General features: G+C 44.8%; 1 protein-coding gene across 4 annotated transcripts in view; it reads left to right on the forward strand.

Annotated features, from left to right (window-relative positions):
• The first annotated feature begins 6,283 nt into the window (after positions 1–6,283).
• Positions 6,284–19,736, forward strand: part of CCAR1 (cell division cycle and apoptosis regulator 1) — a 38,036-nt gene continuing 24,583 nt past the window's right edge. Inside the window, exons 1-7 of one of the 4 annotated variants that reach the window (XM_019538507.1) lie at positions 6,284–6,383; positions 6,786–6,842; positions 7,270–7,388; positions 16,264–16,436; positions 16,937–16,981; positions 17,649–17,681; positions 18,592–18,785. In XM_019538507.1, coding sequence (XP_019394052.1) covers positions 7,316–7,388; positions 16,264–16,436; positions 16,937–16,981; positions 17,649–17,681; positions 18,592–18,785 — 518 coding nt within the window. In that variant the 5' untranslated portion in view covers positions 6,284–6,383; positions 6,786–6,842; positions 7,270–7,315. Of the gene's footprint in view, positions 6,384–6,770; positions 6,843–7,267; positions 7,389–16,263; positions 16,437–16,936; positions 16,982–17,648; positions 17,682–18,591; positions 18,786–19,736 lie in introns of those variants that run through there. The other 3 variants (XM_019538508.1, XM_019538509.1, XM_019538506.1) reach the window with 3 other exon arrangements.

Raw genomic sequence — 19,736 nt, forward strand, 5'->3', positions numbered from 1 at the left:
GTCAGCAGCAGGGGGAGGGGTGGTGAGCGGCGAGCACCCCCAGACACCACTGGCAGTGACAGCGGTGACCAGCAGTGATTGCTGATTGCCTGCAGACACCACTGGTGGTGGGAGGTGGCAAACAGCAACTGCCTACAGGCACCACAGACAGTGTCGGCAGCACCTTTTTTGAGGGGGTGCACTGCCATGATCAGAGAGTGCACATGCACCCCCTATCCATCGCCAATGGTCTCCTGCCCCCCACAGAGCAGAGACCCCCCCCAGCACATGGACTACCCAGCCTGCAGGATCCCAAGCCCCTCCAGGGGCAACACCTCTGTTCTCCCCCACTCCACTGGTCTGCCCTGCTCATTCCCCTGCTCTTCTCCAGGCTCTGGACACTGGAGATGAGCAGGAAAACAAGCAGGAGGCTGGAGAGAATAGGAGAATGAACAGAAGGCTCATTTCCCCCCACCTCTGTTGGTTCCCCCAGCTCCCCATTTATTCCCCTGCTCCCCACTCATTCCCCCTGCCCCCTGTTCATTCCCCCAGGTCCCCACTTGCTCTCCCAGCCCCCCCACACTCACCGGCAGTAGCAAAGAACAAGCAGGAGGCTGGAGAGAGCAGGAGAACTCTCCAGCTTATCTCCAGGGGCTTGTCTCCAGCCTCCTGCTCGTTTCCAGCCCCTTGCTCCTTCCCCTGCTTGTCTTCAGCCTTGGGAGGCTGGAGACAAGCAGGGGAAGGAGCAGGGGGGTGGAGACAGCCCCAGAGGCATTCCCCTGCTGTCCTCTGTTCCCCTGAGACTGCAGGCAGCAGGGGAATGTCTCCAGGACTGTCTTAAGCCCCCTGCTCCTTCCCCTGTTTGTCACCAGCCTCAGAAGAGCAGAGTACAGCAGGGGAATGCCTCTGGGGCTGTCTCCAGCCCCCTGCTCGTTCCCCTGCTGTCTCCAGCCTCCTGAGGTCCCCTCCCCACTCCTCCATCCCCCCCAAGCCCCTGCTTACCTGGCAAAAGCTGGGTCCGGGTCCCCGTAGCTTGCACCACTGCCTGCCAGGAGCGGGGAAAGGGCCAATCATAGAGATGCTCTGGCACTCTACCAGAGTGTCTCTGGAGGACTGAGCCTCCAGTTTCCTCAGGGCATGGTTCCAGACTGTACCCTGACCTGGTTTTTTCCCCCAGGTTTTTGTTTGACCAGGGGTCTAATTTTCTCCCCGTGCTGCAAGTTTGCAGTGCGGGGAATATTTTTTCATTCCTCCACATGCCTCTTGCTCCACCTCAAAGGCATTGGAGACAGGGCAAGTGGCACGTGAGTGCTCGTCTGGACAAGCCCAGTGCTGCTGTTGGCTTGATTGCAAAGTTTGCTTAAGGATAATAATGGCAAGTCCCTTGTTGACAATCTCCACTGGAGGTTTTTATGTTGGGGTAATCTGGAACAGAACAGTTGATGTAGCAATTTTGCAAACATTTTGGGTATCTAATAATGAACAAAACTGTAAATTTGCAGCAGCCATCTTGGAATCCAGTATGGCTATCATGATGGAAATGTTACGATTGATCTCCTGAGTTCATACAATGTTGGCTTCATCATGAGAATTGATTTTCTAAGCCCAGTAGGGGCTGAAATATTGACCAACATGTGAACTAATGGCAGTCATCTTGGAATCCAATATGGTGGCTACATGCACTATTTGCCAGATTGGCAACATGACTTTTGACATGGATAGACAACCTCTACCTGAAACACACTGTTGCTGCTTGTGGCGATGAGTTGCCTACAGGGTAACACTTTTTTTACCCTACTATCAGCAGCAACCTCACCACTAAAAGCTGTGGTTTAGCCTGGTATCTTCAAAAAGGGACTTTACTTCAATTGATCTTTTATACTGTAAGGACACTACAATGAGAACTTAAAGCAGAAGCTGTGATTATTAAAACCAAAAGTGTTTCCCATTCCTGGTAAGGAAAGTTTATTTTCTTTTAACTAAATTAGAATGCATATGAACAGACAAGGAAGCATGGGTTCTATTGCATGAAAGCCAGTGTTCCATGGCACTTGGTAGGGAAAGAGCTGTCAGTCAGCAGACTTTTTGGGCTTGTGTGTGTAACTTGCAGTTGCTTGTGCAGTGCAGATCTAAGTTTAGAATTGACAAAGAAAATGCTTTTAGTGGTTGTCTTGCTACTTGGAGACCTGCAGTTGTACTGATGTTGAATGGAAATCGTTCCAGGTAACACTGCACCTGTCTGAGGATACAAAATTGTATTCTCTGTTTTCTTTCCCCAGAGCAGGTAAGTTATTCACTAGAATGTGTTAAACATTACTTCCTGGTGTTTATTTTTTATAAAAATGTATCTTTTTTTCAAATATACACTGTCCATTCCTTTTAAAAGTATTAATAGATGAAAAAAATTACAAGCCATCCCTGTAATACTATTTCAGTCAATGGCTGAATCTGACTATTATATAATCATTAATTCTTTCACATTTTTAAATTTAATATCATATGAACTATGGTATATAAAATTAAATTGTGTACTGTAGTCATTTGGAGGATTATTTCCAGGACTATTATATTTGTCAGAATTGAGGCCATCTATCAATACTTTCTTTGAAGATTTCTAGAGGAAGAAAATTGAGGCCATGGAGCTTTCTATTACGCAATAAGAATATGTATGATCTGAGCTGAGTTTCAGAGGTGATGTAATGATCTGCCTGTAATTTAGCAGATAAAATTTTCTTTGGCAAGCAGCTGTAAGTTTAAATTTATTTTTGAAAAACAAAACCCATGTTTCTTTAGAAATAGACGCATCAGGAATTAAGCTAAAATTTGTGGTCCCTTTAGCTATAATCTGCCTAAAACATCTTTTATCTTTATTTTTCCCTATAGTCCCAGTTTCTCCCATAGTCTTATTTAATACTCTTTCTGCTTTCTCTGTTTTCTAGAATTTAATTTGATCTTGATTTGTTGGAAACTGACATAATCACTTTTAGATTTATATTCCTTCCAGGTTTCTTTAGCCTTAGAGCAGTCCTCATCAAAACATGGTTTGTACCACCAACACCTATTCCCTACTAAGACACTCTCTTTCATGAATATTTTTTGCTGCTTCATACTGAGTAATTGTTACTTTGGGGGTTTTTTGAATTTGAGAATGTAAGATGCATGCCCTGAAGAGCAACATTGTTCTCTCTTAACTGTTTATTCCATTTGATTCTCTTCTTATTGATTACTTTGAAACTGGGAGCTAGTTGTATAATTTGTAGGGAAGACTCTTCATAAAATTCTAATGGAATTTTTAGGGAGAGAGAAAAATGGTCACTCTCCATATGTGGCAGAATTTCAGATTATTTATACTTATACTGTATATGTGATTCTATCAGTATACAGTGTATGACGCTTGCTCCATTAGCTGTGATAAAGATGAATGCCCCAGGTATGTAATTTCCAGTTCATCCATTAAGCATTCTAAAATTCTCTTCTGTAATACATTTCAAAAAGCATTGTCCTCTTTAATCTAGTGTCTTGTCACATAAGATTCCTGAGAGGGAGCTCCAGTATGTAATTTATTACATCTTCATTGCCATATATATTGGTGCCACCAGTTCTAGCATTAAAATCACTTGCTATCATTATTTATAACTCTGGACATTTATTTTGGATCATCTCCAGAGCATTATGTAGCACTTTTCATTTCAAGACTGCATCCATTCCTGTTGTAAATGGTGGAAAATAAATATTTGTAAGAATTAAGGGGGGCCTTCCATGGCATTTAGTAATTATTGCTAAAAAATAGTTAGATTCTAATTCGGTTTCTAATCCTTCAGTCAGACTCCTTCATGGGATAAGAGTAACCAAACCCCCCTGCAACTGCCCTTATCAGTTATATTCTCTGATAACCCAGGCTTTGTAATAGCTAAGTGACTGTGACACAGTATCGAGACAAAGCAGATTTTTTGATGGCTGGGAGAGAAATGTACACTAATTATTTGGAGACAAAGAGAAGGCTGTCTGTGGAGTGAGATCAGTCTTTTTGAAGGCTGCATCTGATTGGCATAAACTAGAGCAGAATGCAGGCACCCTAATTTTTAATACAATGGTGTGACCTGTGGAAGCCACAAGTAATGAAGTTTGTTACATGCAAGTTTGTTACATGCAAGTAATAAAGTTTGTTACATGCAGATGGATCACCAAAATACCCAACACCTCCCTGCTTAATACAGATGAAGGCAGCTGTCAGTTGCATTATAAGACTCTCCAGGCTGCAGTGCAACCATCCAGCAGATAGACTCTGATTTTAATTTAGAAAGGAATTATTTCTTTTCATATCCAGACACTTTTCATTTTAGTTTAAGGAAATAAAGTTATAAGCATATCCAGTTTCACAAAGATCTATTTTTCTCCTCACATCTGCTTCCAGCAACTGGAGTGTTAGAATTGCAGTACAAAGGAAAGCAGGAAAAATATCTTTTCTCTTTCTTTCTCTACATTGTGAGATTTTCATATTTAATCTTGGCATGATAAGTGTTTGGATAACAATCCACAGTTACGCCATGCAGCATAATGTCCTGTAAAAATGCTTGCATAGTGGGGCCCTTACTTTCACTGGGGCCTGACTACCACAGTAGATTAAACTGGTAATAAATTTAAACTTGAGCTGATAAGAGACCTCTTGGGAAGTGATTAGTTTCACCATTCTTCCCTAGAATATGACTGTTGTAACAACTGTGATCTTGCTGTCTTTTCACAGAAGGTTTGATGAATAGGAAGAGTTAGGAACTATTTATCTTCATTGCCAATAATCTCACTGAACTTAGTGATTCAAGAAGAGAGCGCGCTTCAGCATGAACAGCAGTCTGGCACACATATTGGTGCTTCATTACCTGCTCCATTAGGACAGCCTGTTTTTCTTTTTTTTGCTCTGTAAGTCTCCACTTGAGTGTATCTACTGTTCCCTATTTAAAACAACCTTACAGCATACCCCTAGATTACTTAGCATCCTGACTAATTCTACAGTTGGAAACTGAGTGTCCTGGGGCTGCTGCTGTCTCCAACAATTTTTCCTTCCACCTGGGCACAGGTATGTAAAAGACAGGTGACAGAAGTAGGAGCCACAAACACAATAAAGTGCAAGCAAGGGTTTGTGTAACTAAATGGATTTTTATAGTTGGCTGTTATTGTGCAGTTTTGACTGGGAGATCGTCCTCTGTCTTTGGCACAGACAGTGAATGCTCCTGAGCCACAATGCCCTCGAGGGGTAGGCCAGCTGTTCAAGCAAACAGAAAGGCAGCACAAAAACATGATGTTCCCCAATAAAGGAAAGTCGAAGTCGGACGCTCAAGACGGAGATGTTATGTACAGCTGTAGACAGGACAACAGGCTCGCCAATGCTCCAGCAGTTGGTACGGGGCGGTCTCTCGCCAGTCTGCTCTCCTTGCGTTTGAGGGGGAATCCAGGAGATGCCATGAGAGCGGGGGTCAGACAGCCATGTCCACAAGGGCCGGGACGGGAGTGTCAGGACATCTGGTGTCCACACGAGGGCAAAATATGACAGCCGGCTCCCGCCTCAGCGCGACGAGCCGCGAGCAGCAGTCACTGGAGGCGGAAACCTTGGAGCGGGACCTTCTCCGGAGCCCGCCGCGCTCGCCCCGCGCTGGGTAAGGGACACGGGATCTCGCCAGGGGAGGCGGGAGCGAGCCCGTGTCACGCCCCAGTGACAGTGTCACACTTTCCCGAGCGCTGCTGGACGCGCGGCGCGGCGCGGAGCTCCCCGCGGAGGCCGGCATGGGGGGAAGGGACACATCCGCATGCGGCCATGTCTGCTCTTTCTCCATCTTAACCGGCGCACCAACACCTACGCGAGCCGCCCGAAGCTCGGCAGCGCCCCAAAGCCCCGCGGCGGCCGGAGCGCTCTAGGCCGCTCCGGCCGGCCGGGCCCAGCAGCGCGGTGTTATCAAATCCCCCCATTTGTGTCCCCATGTCAGCGGGCCCCCCGGTCTTTATGAGGGCTTTGTGCACATCGCGGGCGGGGGCTTGCGCGAGGGCAGAAGGAAAGGCCGCAGCGGGAAGACTTCATGCTCACGCGCCTCTGAGCCCTCTGCCCGGAATCAAAATGGCGGCAGCCCGGTCCTTGCAGTCCTCTGCCCCTAGCCAACATGGCGGCGACGCGTGGGTTCCCTTTCCCCGGCCAGGGTCGTGGCTCCCACTTGTGCGCACGCGCGGCGCCACCGCCCTCATTGTTGTGGGGCAGCGCGCGGCCGGTGGGGTAGGGTTGTGCGTTCGCTGACGTCAGCAGTGTGCGCCGCAGCCTCTCAGCCCCGCGAGACGACTGCGCGCTGCGGATCGCTGTACGCGCCAGGGGCGGATGGCCTCGGCATGGCTCTCGTGAGCCCCTGCCCGACCCGGCTCAGGTACGGTGCTGTCGCCGGGCACGGGGCGCAGCGAAACGCCAGCCGGCCCCCTTGGTGGGCGCCGGCTCGCGCCGCAGGCCTTGGCCCCGCGCCCAGGCCTTGCATTGTTGCGGGGGAAGGAGGGAGGAGCCGCCGTAGGCCTCGCGCGGTGGGGGGAGGGGCCCGCGCGCTCCCATCCCCCCTCGCGTGGCTCGCGCGTGCTTCCCCGCTGTGCGCCCGGGGGTGGGCGGGGCAACGGCCCTGGCCCAACCGCGGCGGGAGCCCGGGGCAGCCGCTTCTCGCGTGTATAGCGGCCACCCCTTCTCCCGCTGCCTTCACGCCCGGCTCTGGGGTCAGACTCTGCTTGTTCTTCGTTCCCTGCTGTGCCACCGTTAACTTGCTTTGCTGCTTTCGTCCTTCTAGAGAGTCTGCGCTGCCGTGGTGTTAGCGTCCCCAGTGTGTGACAGAGTGACAACGGGTGAGTTGTGGCCAGCTTCCGGCAGTGGTGGTTTGTGATCGGCCCCGGGACAGTGTTAGTCCCTTTCTGTGTCGTCCTGTATTTCCCTGGCAGGTGGAAACCTTCATTCCTGTTTGAAATGATTACTTAATGAAGTTTTCTCCTTCACTGAATACGTCCATAACTTCTAACCTCTTCTGAGGTGTCTTTCAGGGTCTCAGTAAGCAGTCAAGTTTCCTTCTGTAGCTTGTTGCCTTGTCCATGGGGGGTCAGCGCAGCTCGCAGCAGTGCATGCTGCACACCTGGCTTGTCTAAAAAGCAGGCTTTAGATGTGCATATTCCTTTAAGGCCTGGCAATAGAATAGTTAAGTTTGTGGGATATGTTTTAGAGTATTGCTAATGTATAAAAGTAACTTTTGCTGGGTTTTTTTGGTTCTTTTTTTAATAGATCCCAGTTATAGAAGATAACGCATCCAAACAGTTTTTACCTTCTGCCATGGCTCAGTTTGGAGGACAGAAGAACCCCCCTTGGGCTACTCAGTTTACAGCTACTGCAGTCTCTCAGCCAGGTCAGTTAGTACATTGCTTGTATGGATATTTGAACCCTGATGTCTAGCTGAATTGCAGATTCTGTAGTTAAAGGCATGCATAAGAATAACCTGTTGCTCATGGTTGTTGCCTATATTGCTTTGTGTAAGATGATGGGTGAATGGTATTTGTATCTCTGATCTTTTAGGCATTTGGTTAGCAAACAATTATATAAAAGTTATATATTAATATGTTTTCTAAAATGACTAAGAGTTAGAGAAGCAAATATCACTCACCCATCACCCTACCAGAAGGATGATAGATCTCGATTGTTTGTTAGCACTGGGTTATTTTTATCCAAAGTTGTGAAAACCAAACTCCCACTCTCAAATTCAGATGGGATTAGTAAGGCATTATGGGCATCAAACCAAGGTTTTGCATTTTGTTTTGTTTTTTGAGTGTAACCCCAATACTACTTTATATAATATAAAATATTGTAAGGGGTTATTTGAGAATTGCTCATGTAGATGGGGGGCGGAATGTATTTGTATTTTTGCGTGTCAGTTGGAAACCCTCCCTCAAAATATTGTGCATCAAAGGTTCTGGTTAGACAACATTTTTCAATTGTTAGCTAGTTATCTTGGTGTGATGGAAAAGCCCTGTGAAACTGTAGCTTAAAAATGTTAAGATATGTTAGCTACCTGTGCTTTTTGGCATATACTATCTTCTAGACTTGGTATATGGAGGCTTCCAAGTAGTAAAATGAACCTGAATGTTGCTGCGTGGAGGATTTTAGTACTTCTGTGACTAGACGTGGTGGGATGTAAGAAGAAAGGGAGAGATACTCTGGAATTCAACATTTTAGCTTGTTAAAAGCTGTTCTGAAGAGATTGGTCCAACATAGTTTTGGCAGCGTGAGAAGTACCATATGACAAGATGTTAGTACAAGCAACATCATTTTAAAATTTAAGATCTGGTCCTGCAGGCAGTTCAGTCAATTCAAATTGACCCTGTCTTGGGGCAGAACGAGGGCATGTGCCACTCCACTTTGTTTTGAATTTTTGAGGGTGACTTGTTATTCTTTCTGTTAGCACAACTGAAGAAAGTAGTTTTGCTCTTCCTGCATGTATACCTCTTTGGAAGTCAAGGACTCCAATCCAAGGGCTTTCAGAATTGGTCTTGCTGCCATCTGTGGTGGTGCTTTCATCTTGTTGTGGAACCTCTGGGATCTGTTAAACTTCTGTGGTTGGTCTTCCTCCCAGCAGAGGTATTGAGATTGTCTCTGCTCTCACCTAAGGCAGTCTCAAAACATTTATGTGTTGGTATTGTTCCATGTGAACTGTCTGCAGCTTCCTTTTTGCTCTTTGTAACATAGGCAGTTAGGTTGTGTTTTCACTGGTTTCCTTCTCTGGTGGAGAAGGTGTTTTCACAGGGTCTCTTAATAAGGTTACAATGTCAAGTGTTCAAAAGTTAGAGAATGCTTGTGAAACAATCCCCTTCTGTGAATATTATTGTGGTGCAGTTCTTGGTCATGTGTCCCCTGTGCCCCCTTTCTCTGCTCCCAAATCCCTGCTTTATTCCTTACATAAAGCGAAAAGTGCTTAGATCTGAGCAGCTATTCAATATTTTCTTTCATCCTCACTAGTTAATATGTCGTCCTAAACCATGTTTAGTGTATCCTTTCAGACCAGGATTTTAGATTTCCTCATTGGTTTTTCTAGGGCTTCACAACTTTTTTTTCACAACACCACTGTGAGATGGTGTTTTACTCTCACTTTACAGGTAGAGATCCAGGTTAGGAAAGTGTGTTGTTCACTACTTCTGCATGCCCAGCCAGTCTTTCTTTTGGTATTTTCCAATTTTTACTGTTCAGCCTTTATACTTTCTTAAATGTAGCCTGTGTGTATTATTTCTACGACTTTATAAAAAACAAACTGGGGTACAATCAGATGTTGTATTGTGATATCATATTAGGATCATAGGAAAGTTGTGCTGGAAAGATCTCATGACTAGTTGTCTTCATGAGGTCACATACTCCAGCCCACTGCTCAAAGCAGGATCATCCCTGACTAAACCACCCCAGCCAGGTTGGTCCGTCTAATCTCCTTTTAAAAGTTTTTAGAGATGAAGATTCCACACCTTTAGTAGTCTTTATAGAATCACTATTTGAGCCATTAGGACAGTGGTTCTCAATCTTGTTAGATTTGACATACCTCTAGGAAAATACTGTGTTTTATCTCCCGCCCCCCTTTTTTTTTTTGACTACATAAAAATAATAGAGCAGTTAAAGACCACAATAGTCAGAATTTTTGACACTAGGAATTCCTATTTGAAATCTCTGGGTTTGTCTTGTGAATCACATGGAGGTATTTGCACATATGGCAGTGCTAATGTTCAGTGGCCCTTAAATGGATCATGTGGCACCCTGGTAAAGATTCTCAGTCGGTTATAACAAGAAAACTATGTGAAACCTGAGCTTATTAAATGGTGTTCCATGTGTTAGGTATGTCCTGAATTGGTCCTAAATTTCTGATTTAAAAAGTAAAATGAAACAGTCCAGGTGCAGTTTTTTCCCCATTCAAAATGTATGTTTATTTCCTTCCCCCTCATCTATGGAAGGGAGGCTATACGAGCAAGATTTTTTAAAAAATATTTTGAAGTTATTTAGGCAGAACTACACTCTTCCATAAATCCCCTTAATTGTGTAGCATATGGACAGAACTTTAACAAAGACTGTCCTTATGCAGATTTTGTCAAAGGGGTTAAACTTTCTAGACAGGCCTGCTATAATATTGCAGGTCTCTTAGACTGTTAAATCTAAGGGCATCCTCTGCACCTGGATATTTGTAAAACTGCTACGAATTTGCTTTATTAGCTTCCAACTCAGAATACTGAAAGTTGTCACAGGAAATCACTAGAAATCATGCTGCCCACCCCTGGCTCCTCGTGGATGTATGCCTCCAGCTGTACAGTGCATGAACATGGCCCCATCTAGGCATATGCCCCTGGACCCATGCTGCCACATGCCTCTGCTGCTGACTGGCTAGAGCTCTATGCTGTTGGGCAGTGGCATGAAGCTGGGGGCATGCAGCTGCACAGATCCACATTTGTATGCTGCCCAGCTCTGTGCCGCTGCCCTGTGGGATGTAGCTGTGGCAGTTTGGGGGCTGTGGCAGTGCAGAGCTGAGGAGCAGAGCACTTCTGGTAACCCACTAGCTTACTGGTGAACCAGATGCACTGGTTCATTGGGCCAGATCCAGTCTGTGGCCCAACATACCCCTCATCTGTGTTGATTAGAGTAATAAAAATAAGATGATAGTTAAGAGTGCAGAGGGCAGGGTCATATACGTGGGAATCAGTTAACAAGAACCTCTGCTCAGTGATTGAATGAGATGGGAGAAGAAATACCAGTTAATTGCACAATGAGTGTACCATAAATGTGTAATGCAAGCTATAAAGGCAGAAATGCTCTAAGCTTTATCGGCTGAGGTGTTTCCAGTAGAGAGAGCAAAATTATGAATGTCACTGTACAAGGTACTGTAGTGAGATATGATCTGGAATAGTATGTACAGGTCTGATAATCCGCAGTCAAGAAAAGTGAACTTACTTGGCTCAGGTGCAGAGAAGAGTAAAATGTGGATAACTGGGAATGGAGGACCTGTCAAACAAGAGGTAACTCAGATTTTGGCTTGTTCAGGTTAGCAGGACAAAAGCTGAGGGCTGTGTGATTCTTCTCTATTAATGTTACAGGTAAACGGCTATGCAGAATTACTATTTAAGTTACAGGATGTTACTGGCACAAGGACAAATAAACATAAACAAGACAGGAATATATTTAGGCTAGAAATTAGAAACTGTCTGGAACAGCTTTCCAAGTGGAGGTGTGGGTTGATGACAGGATGGCTGTAAAATAGAGCCAGGTAACTTAATTAATGGGATAATATGATGCAGTTACTTGGCATAGTAGTGGAGTGGATTTGATGACCTAAGAGAGGGGTGAGGCAAAAATTCAGCCTGCGGGCCAGATTCAGCCCATTCTATCCAGCCCGCGGAGCCTTTAAAAATTTTAGAAAATTATATCTGCCTGTCAAAGGTGATAGGCGACCGATGGCAGCAGGACCCAGTGGGATCCTGTGGCTGAGCAACAAGGCTAGCCTGGCTCCACCCAGCCCCCCACCCCCTTCCTGCCCTCAGCTGCTAACCAAAAGCCTCTGCAGCTTCTGGCCCCTGCCTCTGCTCCTGGAACTGTTCTCCCTCCCTCTTGAGTGGAAAATGAGGTAAGAATGGTTGGAAGTGGTAGTTGCAGGCAGCTGTGGGGGCTGCAGGGAGCAGCACAGGATATGGTAGCTGTGGGGAGTGGCAGGACCCATGTGGTGCGTAGCAGGCAGTGGAGCCACAGTGGGGAGTGAAGCCATGGTGGTCCCTGATGCGCAGCAGGGCCACAGGAGGCCCCAGCAGGCAGTGACAGGTGGCAGAGCTGTGGCCAGGCCCCAGCGGGTGGCAGGGCTGCAGTGGGCCCCGGGAGGCAGGAGAGCCATGGTGGGCAACAGAACCGTTGCAGGCCCTGACAGTTTGTGGTGTTGCAGTGGGTGGCAGAGCAGTAGTAGTTGGTGGGCCCCAGCAGGTGGCAGAGCTGTAGCCGGGCCCCAGCAAGCGGCAGGAGCCAGTGGGTGGCAGAGCCACAGTGGACCTGGTACGTGGTGGAGCCCCAGTGGGCAATGGGGCCACGGCAGGCCCCTGCAGGCAGCACAGCAGGCCCCGACAGGCAGCAGAGCCACAGCTGGGCCCCAGTGGGGAAGCAGTGGGCTCCAGGAGGTGGCAGATCCACAGCAGAAGGCAGGTCCCAGTGGGTGGCAGAGCTGCGGCTGGGCCCCAACAGGACCCGGCAGGCAGCAGAGCCCCAGCGGGTGGTGGCAGCATAGCTGCGGGGGCCACTGGCAGATGGCGGAGCCACGGTGAGTGGCAGAGTTGTGGCAGGCAATGGAGTTGCAGCGGGGCTGCGGCACGTGGTGGACCTCAGTGGGGGCCATGGGGAGCACTGCAGGAAGCGGGGGGCTGCAGGGAGTAGCGGGCAAGCCTGTAGGAGGGAATGCAGGGAAAGATGGTGGCAGGCAGAAACACAGAGCCTGTGCAAGTGCCCTGGAACTGGCAGGGACCCAGGGTGGGGTTGTAAAACAGCCTGGGCATGGGGTCTGCCTGGCAGCATCGTGTGAGGCTCACATGCATTATATTATAGCTGCACGCTATGGAGCTGGCAGCCCAGCCCCAGCTCTCTCTCTCAGCACACACCCAGCCACCATACCCACACCCCACTGTGAGTGCATGTGCACACACACTCAAACTCGCACAACTCCCAACCACGCCGCCACTTATACCCCTTACTGCCCACACAAAACACACAGTAGGACTGTATTTTAAGATATTATGCAGTCACCTCTAGATACACTTTTTGTAAACACATAAATCAGTAGACAAATATTTTTAAATAAAATTAAAATAGTTATAGTAGATGTTTTATGTGTGTGTGTATTTTTGTGTGTGTGGGTGTATACATATATATATCTTTTTCACAGTTTCCAGATTACAGCACCTTTTCTCCCAAAAAGAGTACTTCAAGGGCAAGGGGAGGGACTTCCAATGGGAAAGGTCAGGGCCTAGAAGGTTGGACTTCTGGTCCCTATATGGCAACCAGGGGTGGGGCAACTGTCAAGGGTTGGGGCCACCCATATGGCCCTCAGCAGCTTCCCAAAACTTGGTAAGTGGCCCTCTGCCCAAAATAATTGCCCACCCCTGACCTAAGAGTTCCCTTTAGGTCCTCTGTTCTTATTTAAGAAAGCACTTCTACAAATATTAACTTTGTTATGGTTTGTTTTGTTTTGGGTTTTTTGTTTTTTAATCATCTTATGAGCTAATTTAGTGGCACGTGTGCCAGTCAAGGTCAGATCTGAACAGTAAATATAGCTGCTTGATATGAATAATCTAAGTATTACCTTTCCCTCTTCTTTGGAGTCTCAGGTTCCATGGTGAAAACTGGACAGGCTAGAACTCCTATTGTTACCTATAGGTTCATGTTTTCTGCTCCATGAACAGGTGTGCATAGCCTTAAGATGTTTCTGCCTTGTCACTTAGGATTGTACAGACATCCTAGCTTTCCTTTTATAGGCAATTTTTGTTATTTTTATCTTTTAGTAAAGTTCTGATCTTTTTTAGTAAAGGAAGTAATTTTGGTGCTAAGAACAAAAGTACCATACCGGGTCATACCAGTGATCTGTTTAGTGCTGTATCCTGTCTTCTACTGAGTGATCCCCCTTTTGGAGCCCTAGTTATTAGCCTTTGACCTGCACTTCCATTCCTATTTTTCATCCCTTCTTTCAAACATTTAACTCTGGTTAGAGGGGGACCACTAACCATAAATGAAGGGGATTCATAGTTTTTGTATAACAAATAGACTTGTCTCTGATGGTGGCAGTGTATGGTGTAGGGATGGCCAGTGTGCAGTGTAAGTGCCACAAGTGGCAGGGGCAGACTCTGTATATGACATGAGGTTAGAAGGGGGAGGAGACAAGCAGCATAGAAAGAGATAGCAAATGAGGTAGGGCGCACAGGGCAGGGAGCAGAAAGCAGAGCAACAGACTGGGTAGAGGAAGGGGATCAGTGTGGTAGGTAGGGTGTGGGGCTAATTGTAGCATGGCTCTCAGAAAGATTGTTCCCCTTCCCCTGTTTTGGAGGAAGAGCATATGAACAGGGTGTATGTAGGGCACTGATTCTCAGCCAGGTTGCCAGGGCACCAGAGTGCCCCAAGATCCTTTGAAGGGTGTGGTAGGCAGTGTGTGGAGATAGGGAGATTAGGGAAGTCTTAGGTTCTGGGTGTGAGGAGATAAACAGCTTAGACTCTCCTTGCCTGGTTGTTCCACTACGCCTACTGCCTTTCTGCAAGGAGGTAAGCACAGTAATAAATCAATTAGCTGTTGAAATGGGTTGCTGCTGAATTCACAAAAAATTCTGGGGTAGTGCCTCAAGTCTAGATCAGTGGTTCTCACCCTTTTTAGAACAGTGGTGCCAAACTCAACTGGAGCCCCAGGCCAGATCTAGACTACAGGGTTCCTTGCAGGCTGGATTCAGTCTGGGATTAGAGGATGGTCACCATGAACAAGGTGGTGGTGGTGGGTCCAGAGCTGACAAGGAGTCTGGGGGTGGGGATCAGGGTAGAGCCAAGTTTATTTCTGATGGTCTTGGCCAGTGGGGACAAAGAGGCTGCATTCTGCAGCAGCGCCACCTCCCTCAACTTCCAGTAGCTTAAGGGACTGGATAGAGAAGCTCTGCAGGCTGTATGTTTGACTTGTCTGATCTAGAGTGATCTTTCCCCTGTTTTGTACCCCCCTTCCCCCCCCCCCCATTCACCATCATTGGTTTAGGGATGTCATAGGATACACCCCTGACTGTTCTGTTTTAATAGTTATTAGTGGATATATTGTTCATGAATTTGTCCTAGTCCCTTGTTGAATTTGGCTGTCTTATGTGGCTCTACAGTCACCTCTGGCAGTGATTTCCACATAACTATATGCTGTGTAGGGAAAGAAAAAGGATTTTCTTTTATTAGTTTTTAAATGTCTCCTGTTAATTTTAGTGGGTGACCTCTATTTCCCGTATTGGGGGATTTTAGTGAATAACAGGGCATTTGTACATGTGTATGCACTGCAGCGTCAGGCACTTATAAACGCCTGGTGCTGCATCGCATACATTTGTATAAAGAGCAAAATGTCAACATTGAGAAAATGGTAGCAGCATGCTTTTGAAATAAAACACATTGAAGGTGTTTTAGTTCAAAAGCGCACTGCCGCCACTTCACATGCACATTATGCTGTTTATACAAATGTATGCAATGCAGCGCCGGGCGCATCAACTCACACGGTCTGCAGACTGGATTAATCAAATCTGCTCTGACGCACTGGATTTCTGGGGTACCAGAATATATTCAAAATATTTTTGATTGAATTTGTGATGTTGGCTTATGGGCTTGTGTTCTGCCTACTCTACTTCTACTTCCTGGACAAGGAAGCAGACAAAGGTACATGTATAAATGCCCATAGTTCCCTATTTGCTTTGTTCACATGCTTCATGATTTGATAGACCTCCAGCCCCTCCCCCTTCCCCCAGCCTTCTTGTTTCTGAGCTGAAGTGTCTAGCCTTTTTTACTCTCTCCTGGTATGGCATCTTGGTTACCTTTCTCTGAACACTTCTAATTCTGTTGTGTTCGTTTTGAGTTGCAGAGATTAGAACTGAACTCTGTTCAAGATGTGGGTACACCATGGCCTACCAGATAGTCTTCCTTCAGATCTTGAACCAGTCAGTTTCTAGAGTATCTAGAGAAGCTCAAGAGAATTAAATGTTAAATTATCTGTAAAATATAACAAAGACCACAAACAAAGAAACAAAAACATGAATGCAGCAGAATTAAGAAACATAAAATGAGGAAAGTTATTGGAGGGAGGTTAGAAACTTGAAAATAATCAAGCTCCTTACTTTCTTTCCTGTATTGCAGGCCTGGTCTTAAAAGCATTAGAGAAATTATCAGGGTGACCTGTACAATACTGAGGAGTAGGACTCTGTTATAGAATATCTTCATTCTTCCTCTTTGCACCGTACTTAAGAGTATGAGCAGGTTTGCTAAGTATGCAACAGATGAAGTATCTTTTCGTTCTTTTGGGTGCTAAAATGCTTCCAACTAAGTAGTTCTAGCTAGAAAATGTCTCTTAGGATGGAATTTCTGGTCGAACTCAAGAAATCGGGGTGAATGGGCTAACTTGAATATCTGAAGCAAAATCACTATACTAATGTTGCTATGCTGCTTCTGGTATTTGAGAGCTTGCCCAGGTATGGTAATAGTCTTAATGTTTAATTCTGTTCTGTTTTCAGCTGCTCTTGGGGTTCAACAGCCTTCATTGCTTGGGGCTTCACCCACTATATATACCCAGCAAACGGCATTGGCAGCAGCAGGACTTACTACACAAACTCCAGCAAACTATCAGCTAACTCAGACAGCTGCTTTGCAGCAGCAAGCTGCAGCTGCAGCAGCTGCATTACAGCAGGTAAGCAAACTCCTATGATTTGTCTGATTATACATGAACTTTGTACTCTAGAAAATGGTAGCTCTGTAAGACTGAAATAGCCTGATGAACGGCAGGTGAATGAAATAAAATTTACCTATTTGTAAGTTCCATGTTGAAAATTCCAAATACTTCACTAACCCCCAGTGGTGTAACTCTAGCTATATTTGGCACTATTTCCTATACTGTATTCTAGAAGTTACGTTAAGTGGCAGCTTTAATAGACAGTTCATTTAATTAGGTAAAATTCCAATTAGAATTTTTCACTGTGGTCCAGGGTAGATTAGATATAGAATAGATGTTTGCTTTTGTCAAATCTGAGTAGTTTTAATACAAAAATTGTTAACTTCTCTCATGGTTTTAGAAGTTTTTTGGGGTTTTTATTTAAATTTGTGTTTTGAGTCTTCAGCAGCTAGCTTTCATATTCCTGTATTGGAGAGTATTACTTCCTGTTTTATCAGCTGTTTTCTTTTGTCTTACAGCAATATTCACAACCTCAGCAGACCCTCTATAGTGTACAACAACAGGTTTGTTTAATTCTTATTGTGTACATAACAAATAACATTTTGCCTGTCTTGTAGGTTTTGTCTTCAGAATCTGCTTATTTTTCTTTATGGAAAATGTATATAATTTTTAATGATAGAGGAGAACTTTAAGTCTAAATTTACAGCCATGGAAAGAAACTGCAGCATAGCAGTCTACATTTTGTGTGCAAGGGAAATGTTGAAGTGCTGTGCGTGGTCTCTACTAAACTCCATGCTCTATATGAGACAATGTATTTTAATTGCAGGAAGACCAAAAAAGGATCTCTGTTACATACGTAGTGGTCATACCTGAAAATTGCAAACCTTTAAGAAAGAATACATGGACAAGAAACTTGTAGGTGCTAATCTTCCTCAGATATAAGGAAGTCTTTCTAGATAGATACTCTGGATATCATAAATTAGGTAATTTACAGTGACAAAAGAAAGTGGAGATGCCTGTTGCTGAATGCATCTGGAAATTAGTGGTCTTTTTAAAAGAACTGCACAGATGGATACAGTCTCATGGATATGCAGAATACAGAAATTACAGAACCCCAAAGTGTTAACTTGAACTAAGCAAAAAATTCTTAATTTTTCCTGAGTTATAAAGAAGAGAAAACTGTTCAGTTTCTTGAGCATATAAAATTAATTTATAACTTTTTATTTTAAGTTGCAGCAACCTCAGCAGACCCTTTTAACCCAGGTTAGTTTGGTTTTATTGTTTGGTCTTCATCCCCAAAGATAGATAATAAGGGAGTACAAATTTGTTTTAAAAACAATAATTGTACTTTCCAGTGTACTGTTTTTGGATGCATAGAATTTATAGTCTGTATTAAAAACTTTATATGATGGAAATTTCATTTGTGCAGCTCTGTTTGATCAAATTTTAAAAATATGTATAACCTTAGTTTTTAGAATTAGGGAAAAGGAAAAGTAGAAGGAATAATTCCTTTCCATATTGCCTCGCCAAAATCCAATTCAGAATTCAAGCTTGTAATTATTTTACAATATAGAACAGTTTCCAAAACTCTTACTAAGATAACATAGAAATCAGATTCCTTTAAGAGCATAGTTGCAGTATATGAGTATAAAAATTTTAAAAGGATTTTGTTGAACTTAATAGACCAGAATGTGAATTTCAAAATATTTTTGATTGAATTTATGATGTTCGCTTATGGGCTTGTGTTCTGCCTACTCTACTTCTATGAGAGTGGACAAGGAAGCTTGGAACTGAGTCAATGAGTAGGCTGAACACAGGCAATCTTAAGCATTGTGTCCCTACAAACCCAGTTGCTTGGACGAAGTGGTTGGTGGGCCAGCTGAAGAGTTACAAACTTCTTTAAGAGTGGTGCAGTCTACATTTCTATAGATCAAGTAGAGTTATTTCTTAGTATCAAGGATTCTTCTAAATCTTAATTTAAAAGCTACAGTTTCCCCTTAGGGGTAGTGTATGGTTTTGTATGCACTTTTGTTTTTGAAAGGTAAATATTTTTTCCAAAGTATGCTTTAGAAAGATTATTTTTAAACTTGCAGCTCCTTGAGAAGAAACTATTCCCTAAACATTATTAGTTGATTCAAAATGGTTAGAGTTTGATGCTTTATTTTGCTTCCAGCCAGCTGTTGCACTGCCTACCAGTCTTAGCTTGTCTACTCCTCAGCCAGCAGCACAGATAACTGTTTCCTATCCAGCACCACGGTCAAGTCAGCAGCAAACTCAACCACAGAAGCAACGGGTTTTTACAGGAGTAGTTACAAAGCTACATGACACATTTGGTTTTGTGGATGAAGATGTCTTTTTTCAACTCAGGTAAGTCATGTGCCTTTGCCTGCAGACATGTTTAGGGTGGCATTCCTAAATGATGTGAAATTCTATGAAAAACATTTTGACTCAGTGGCTTTGTGGTCGTTTTCTCAAGTAACGTCTGTCTAGCAGCAGTGGTTGATAGCTACAAGTGAGATGTTTGAATAAGTTAGAGGTTGTTACCATTAGGCTCATAACATGAGCTCTGCTTACTCAGAACTCAGTGCTAGGAAGTTCAAAGGAGTGTAAATGAACTAAGGGGGTGTGGAACTCCAGAATTTGGGGTAGTGGAAAGAACATAATATGATGACCCCCTACATTTTAACATGTGCATCTGGGGTCTGCTGGTTTGGGAACATGAGCCAAGAATTCTAGTATTCTGCCTACTCCCACCTGAAGTAGACAGCAGTATTTTCACTGGATTCATCAGACTGAAGCTTTGGATTAGAGGTAGTCTCTCAGGCTGCCCCCTCCCCCTTGCCTCCTTGTGGAATGCTTGAAGAGAGCTCTGAGGTTTACATTCAAATGCTTGAAGTCTTTGGTATTTGGCTTTAACCAGGTGCAGTATGATGCAATAAATCTTTATAAAATACTTCACATGTGACCTGCACTCGTTCTAATCTTCTTGAAGATTACAATATGCAATTGCTGAACCCAGAGCATGGCTGTGTGGCTGTGCCTTACTAATAACTGGAGGTGCTCCGATTTAAAGATTTTTTTTTTGGTCAGTACCAATGGCCAATTATTAACAAGCCATACTGGCTGATACTGATCCAATTGTTGATATGTAGCTTGGCAGCTTGGAGAGCATCATCCAGCTGGTAAGTCTGTTGGAGGGAAGGGGTGTGAGGGGTAGAGATTGAGACTTCTACAGTGGGGAAGTAGTGGGGTTGGGGTAGGGGCAGGTGCTGCTCAGCTGGGGCAGGGTGCAGGATGGAGCCACAGGTTGTTTGGGGA

This window comes from Crocodylus porosus, unplaced genomic scaffold, assembly GCF_001723895.1.
Source record: "Crocodylus porosus isolate Cpor-Errol unplaced genomic scaffold, CroPor_comp1, whole genome shotgun sequence".
NCBI lineage: Eukaryota > Metazoa > Chordata > Crocodylia > Crocodylidae > Crocodylus > Crocodylus porosus.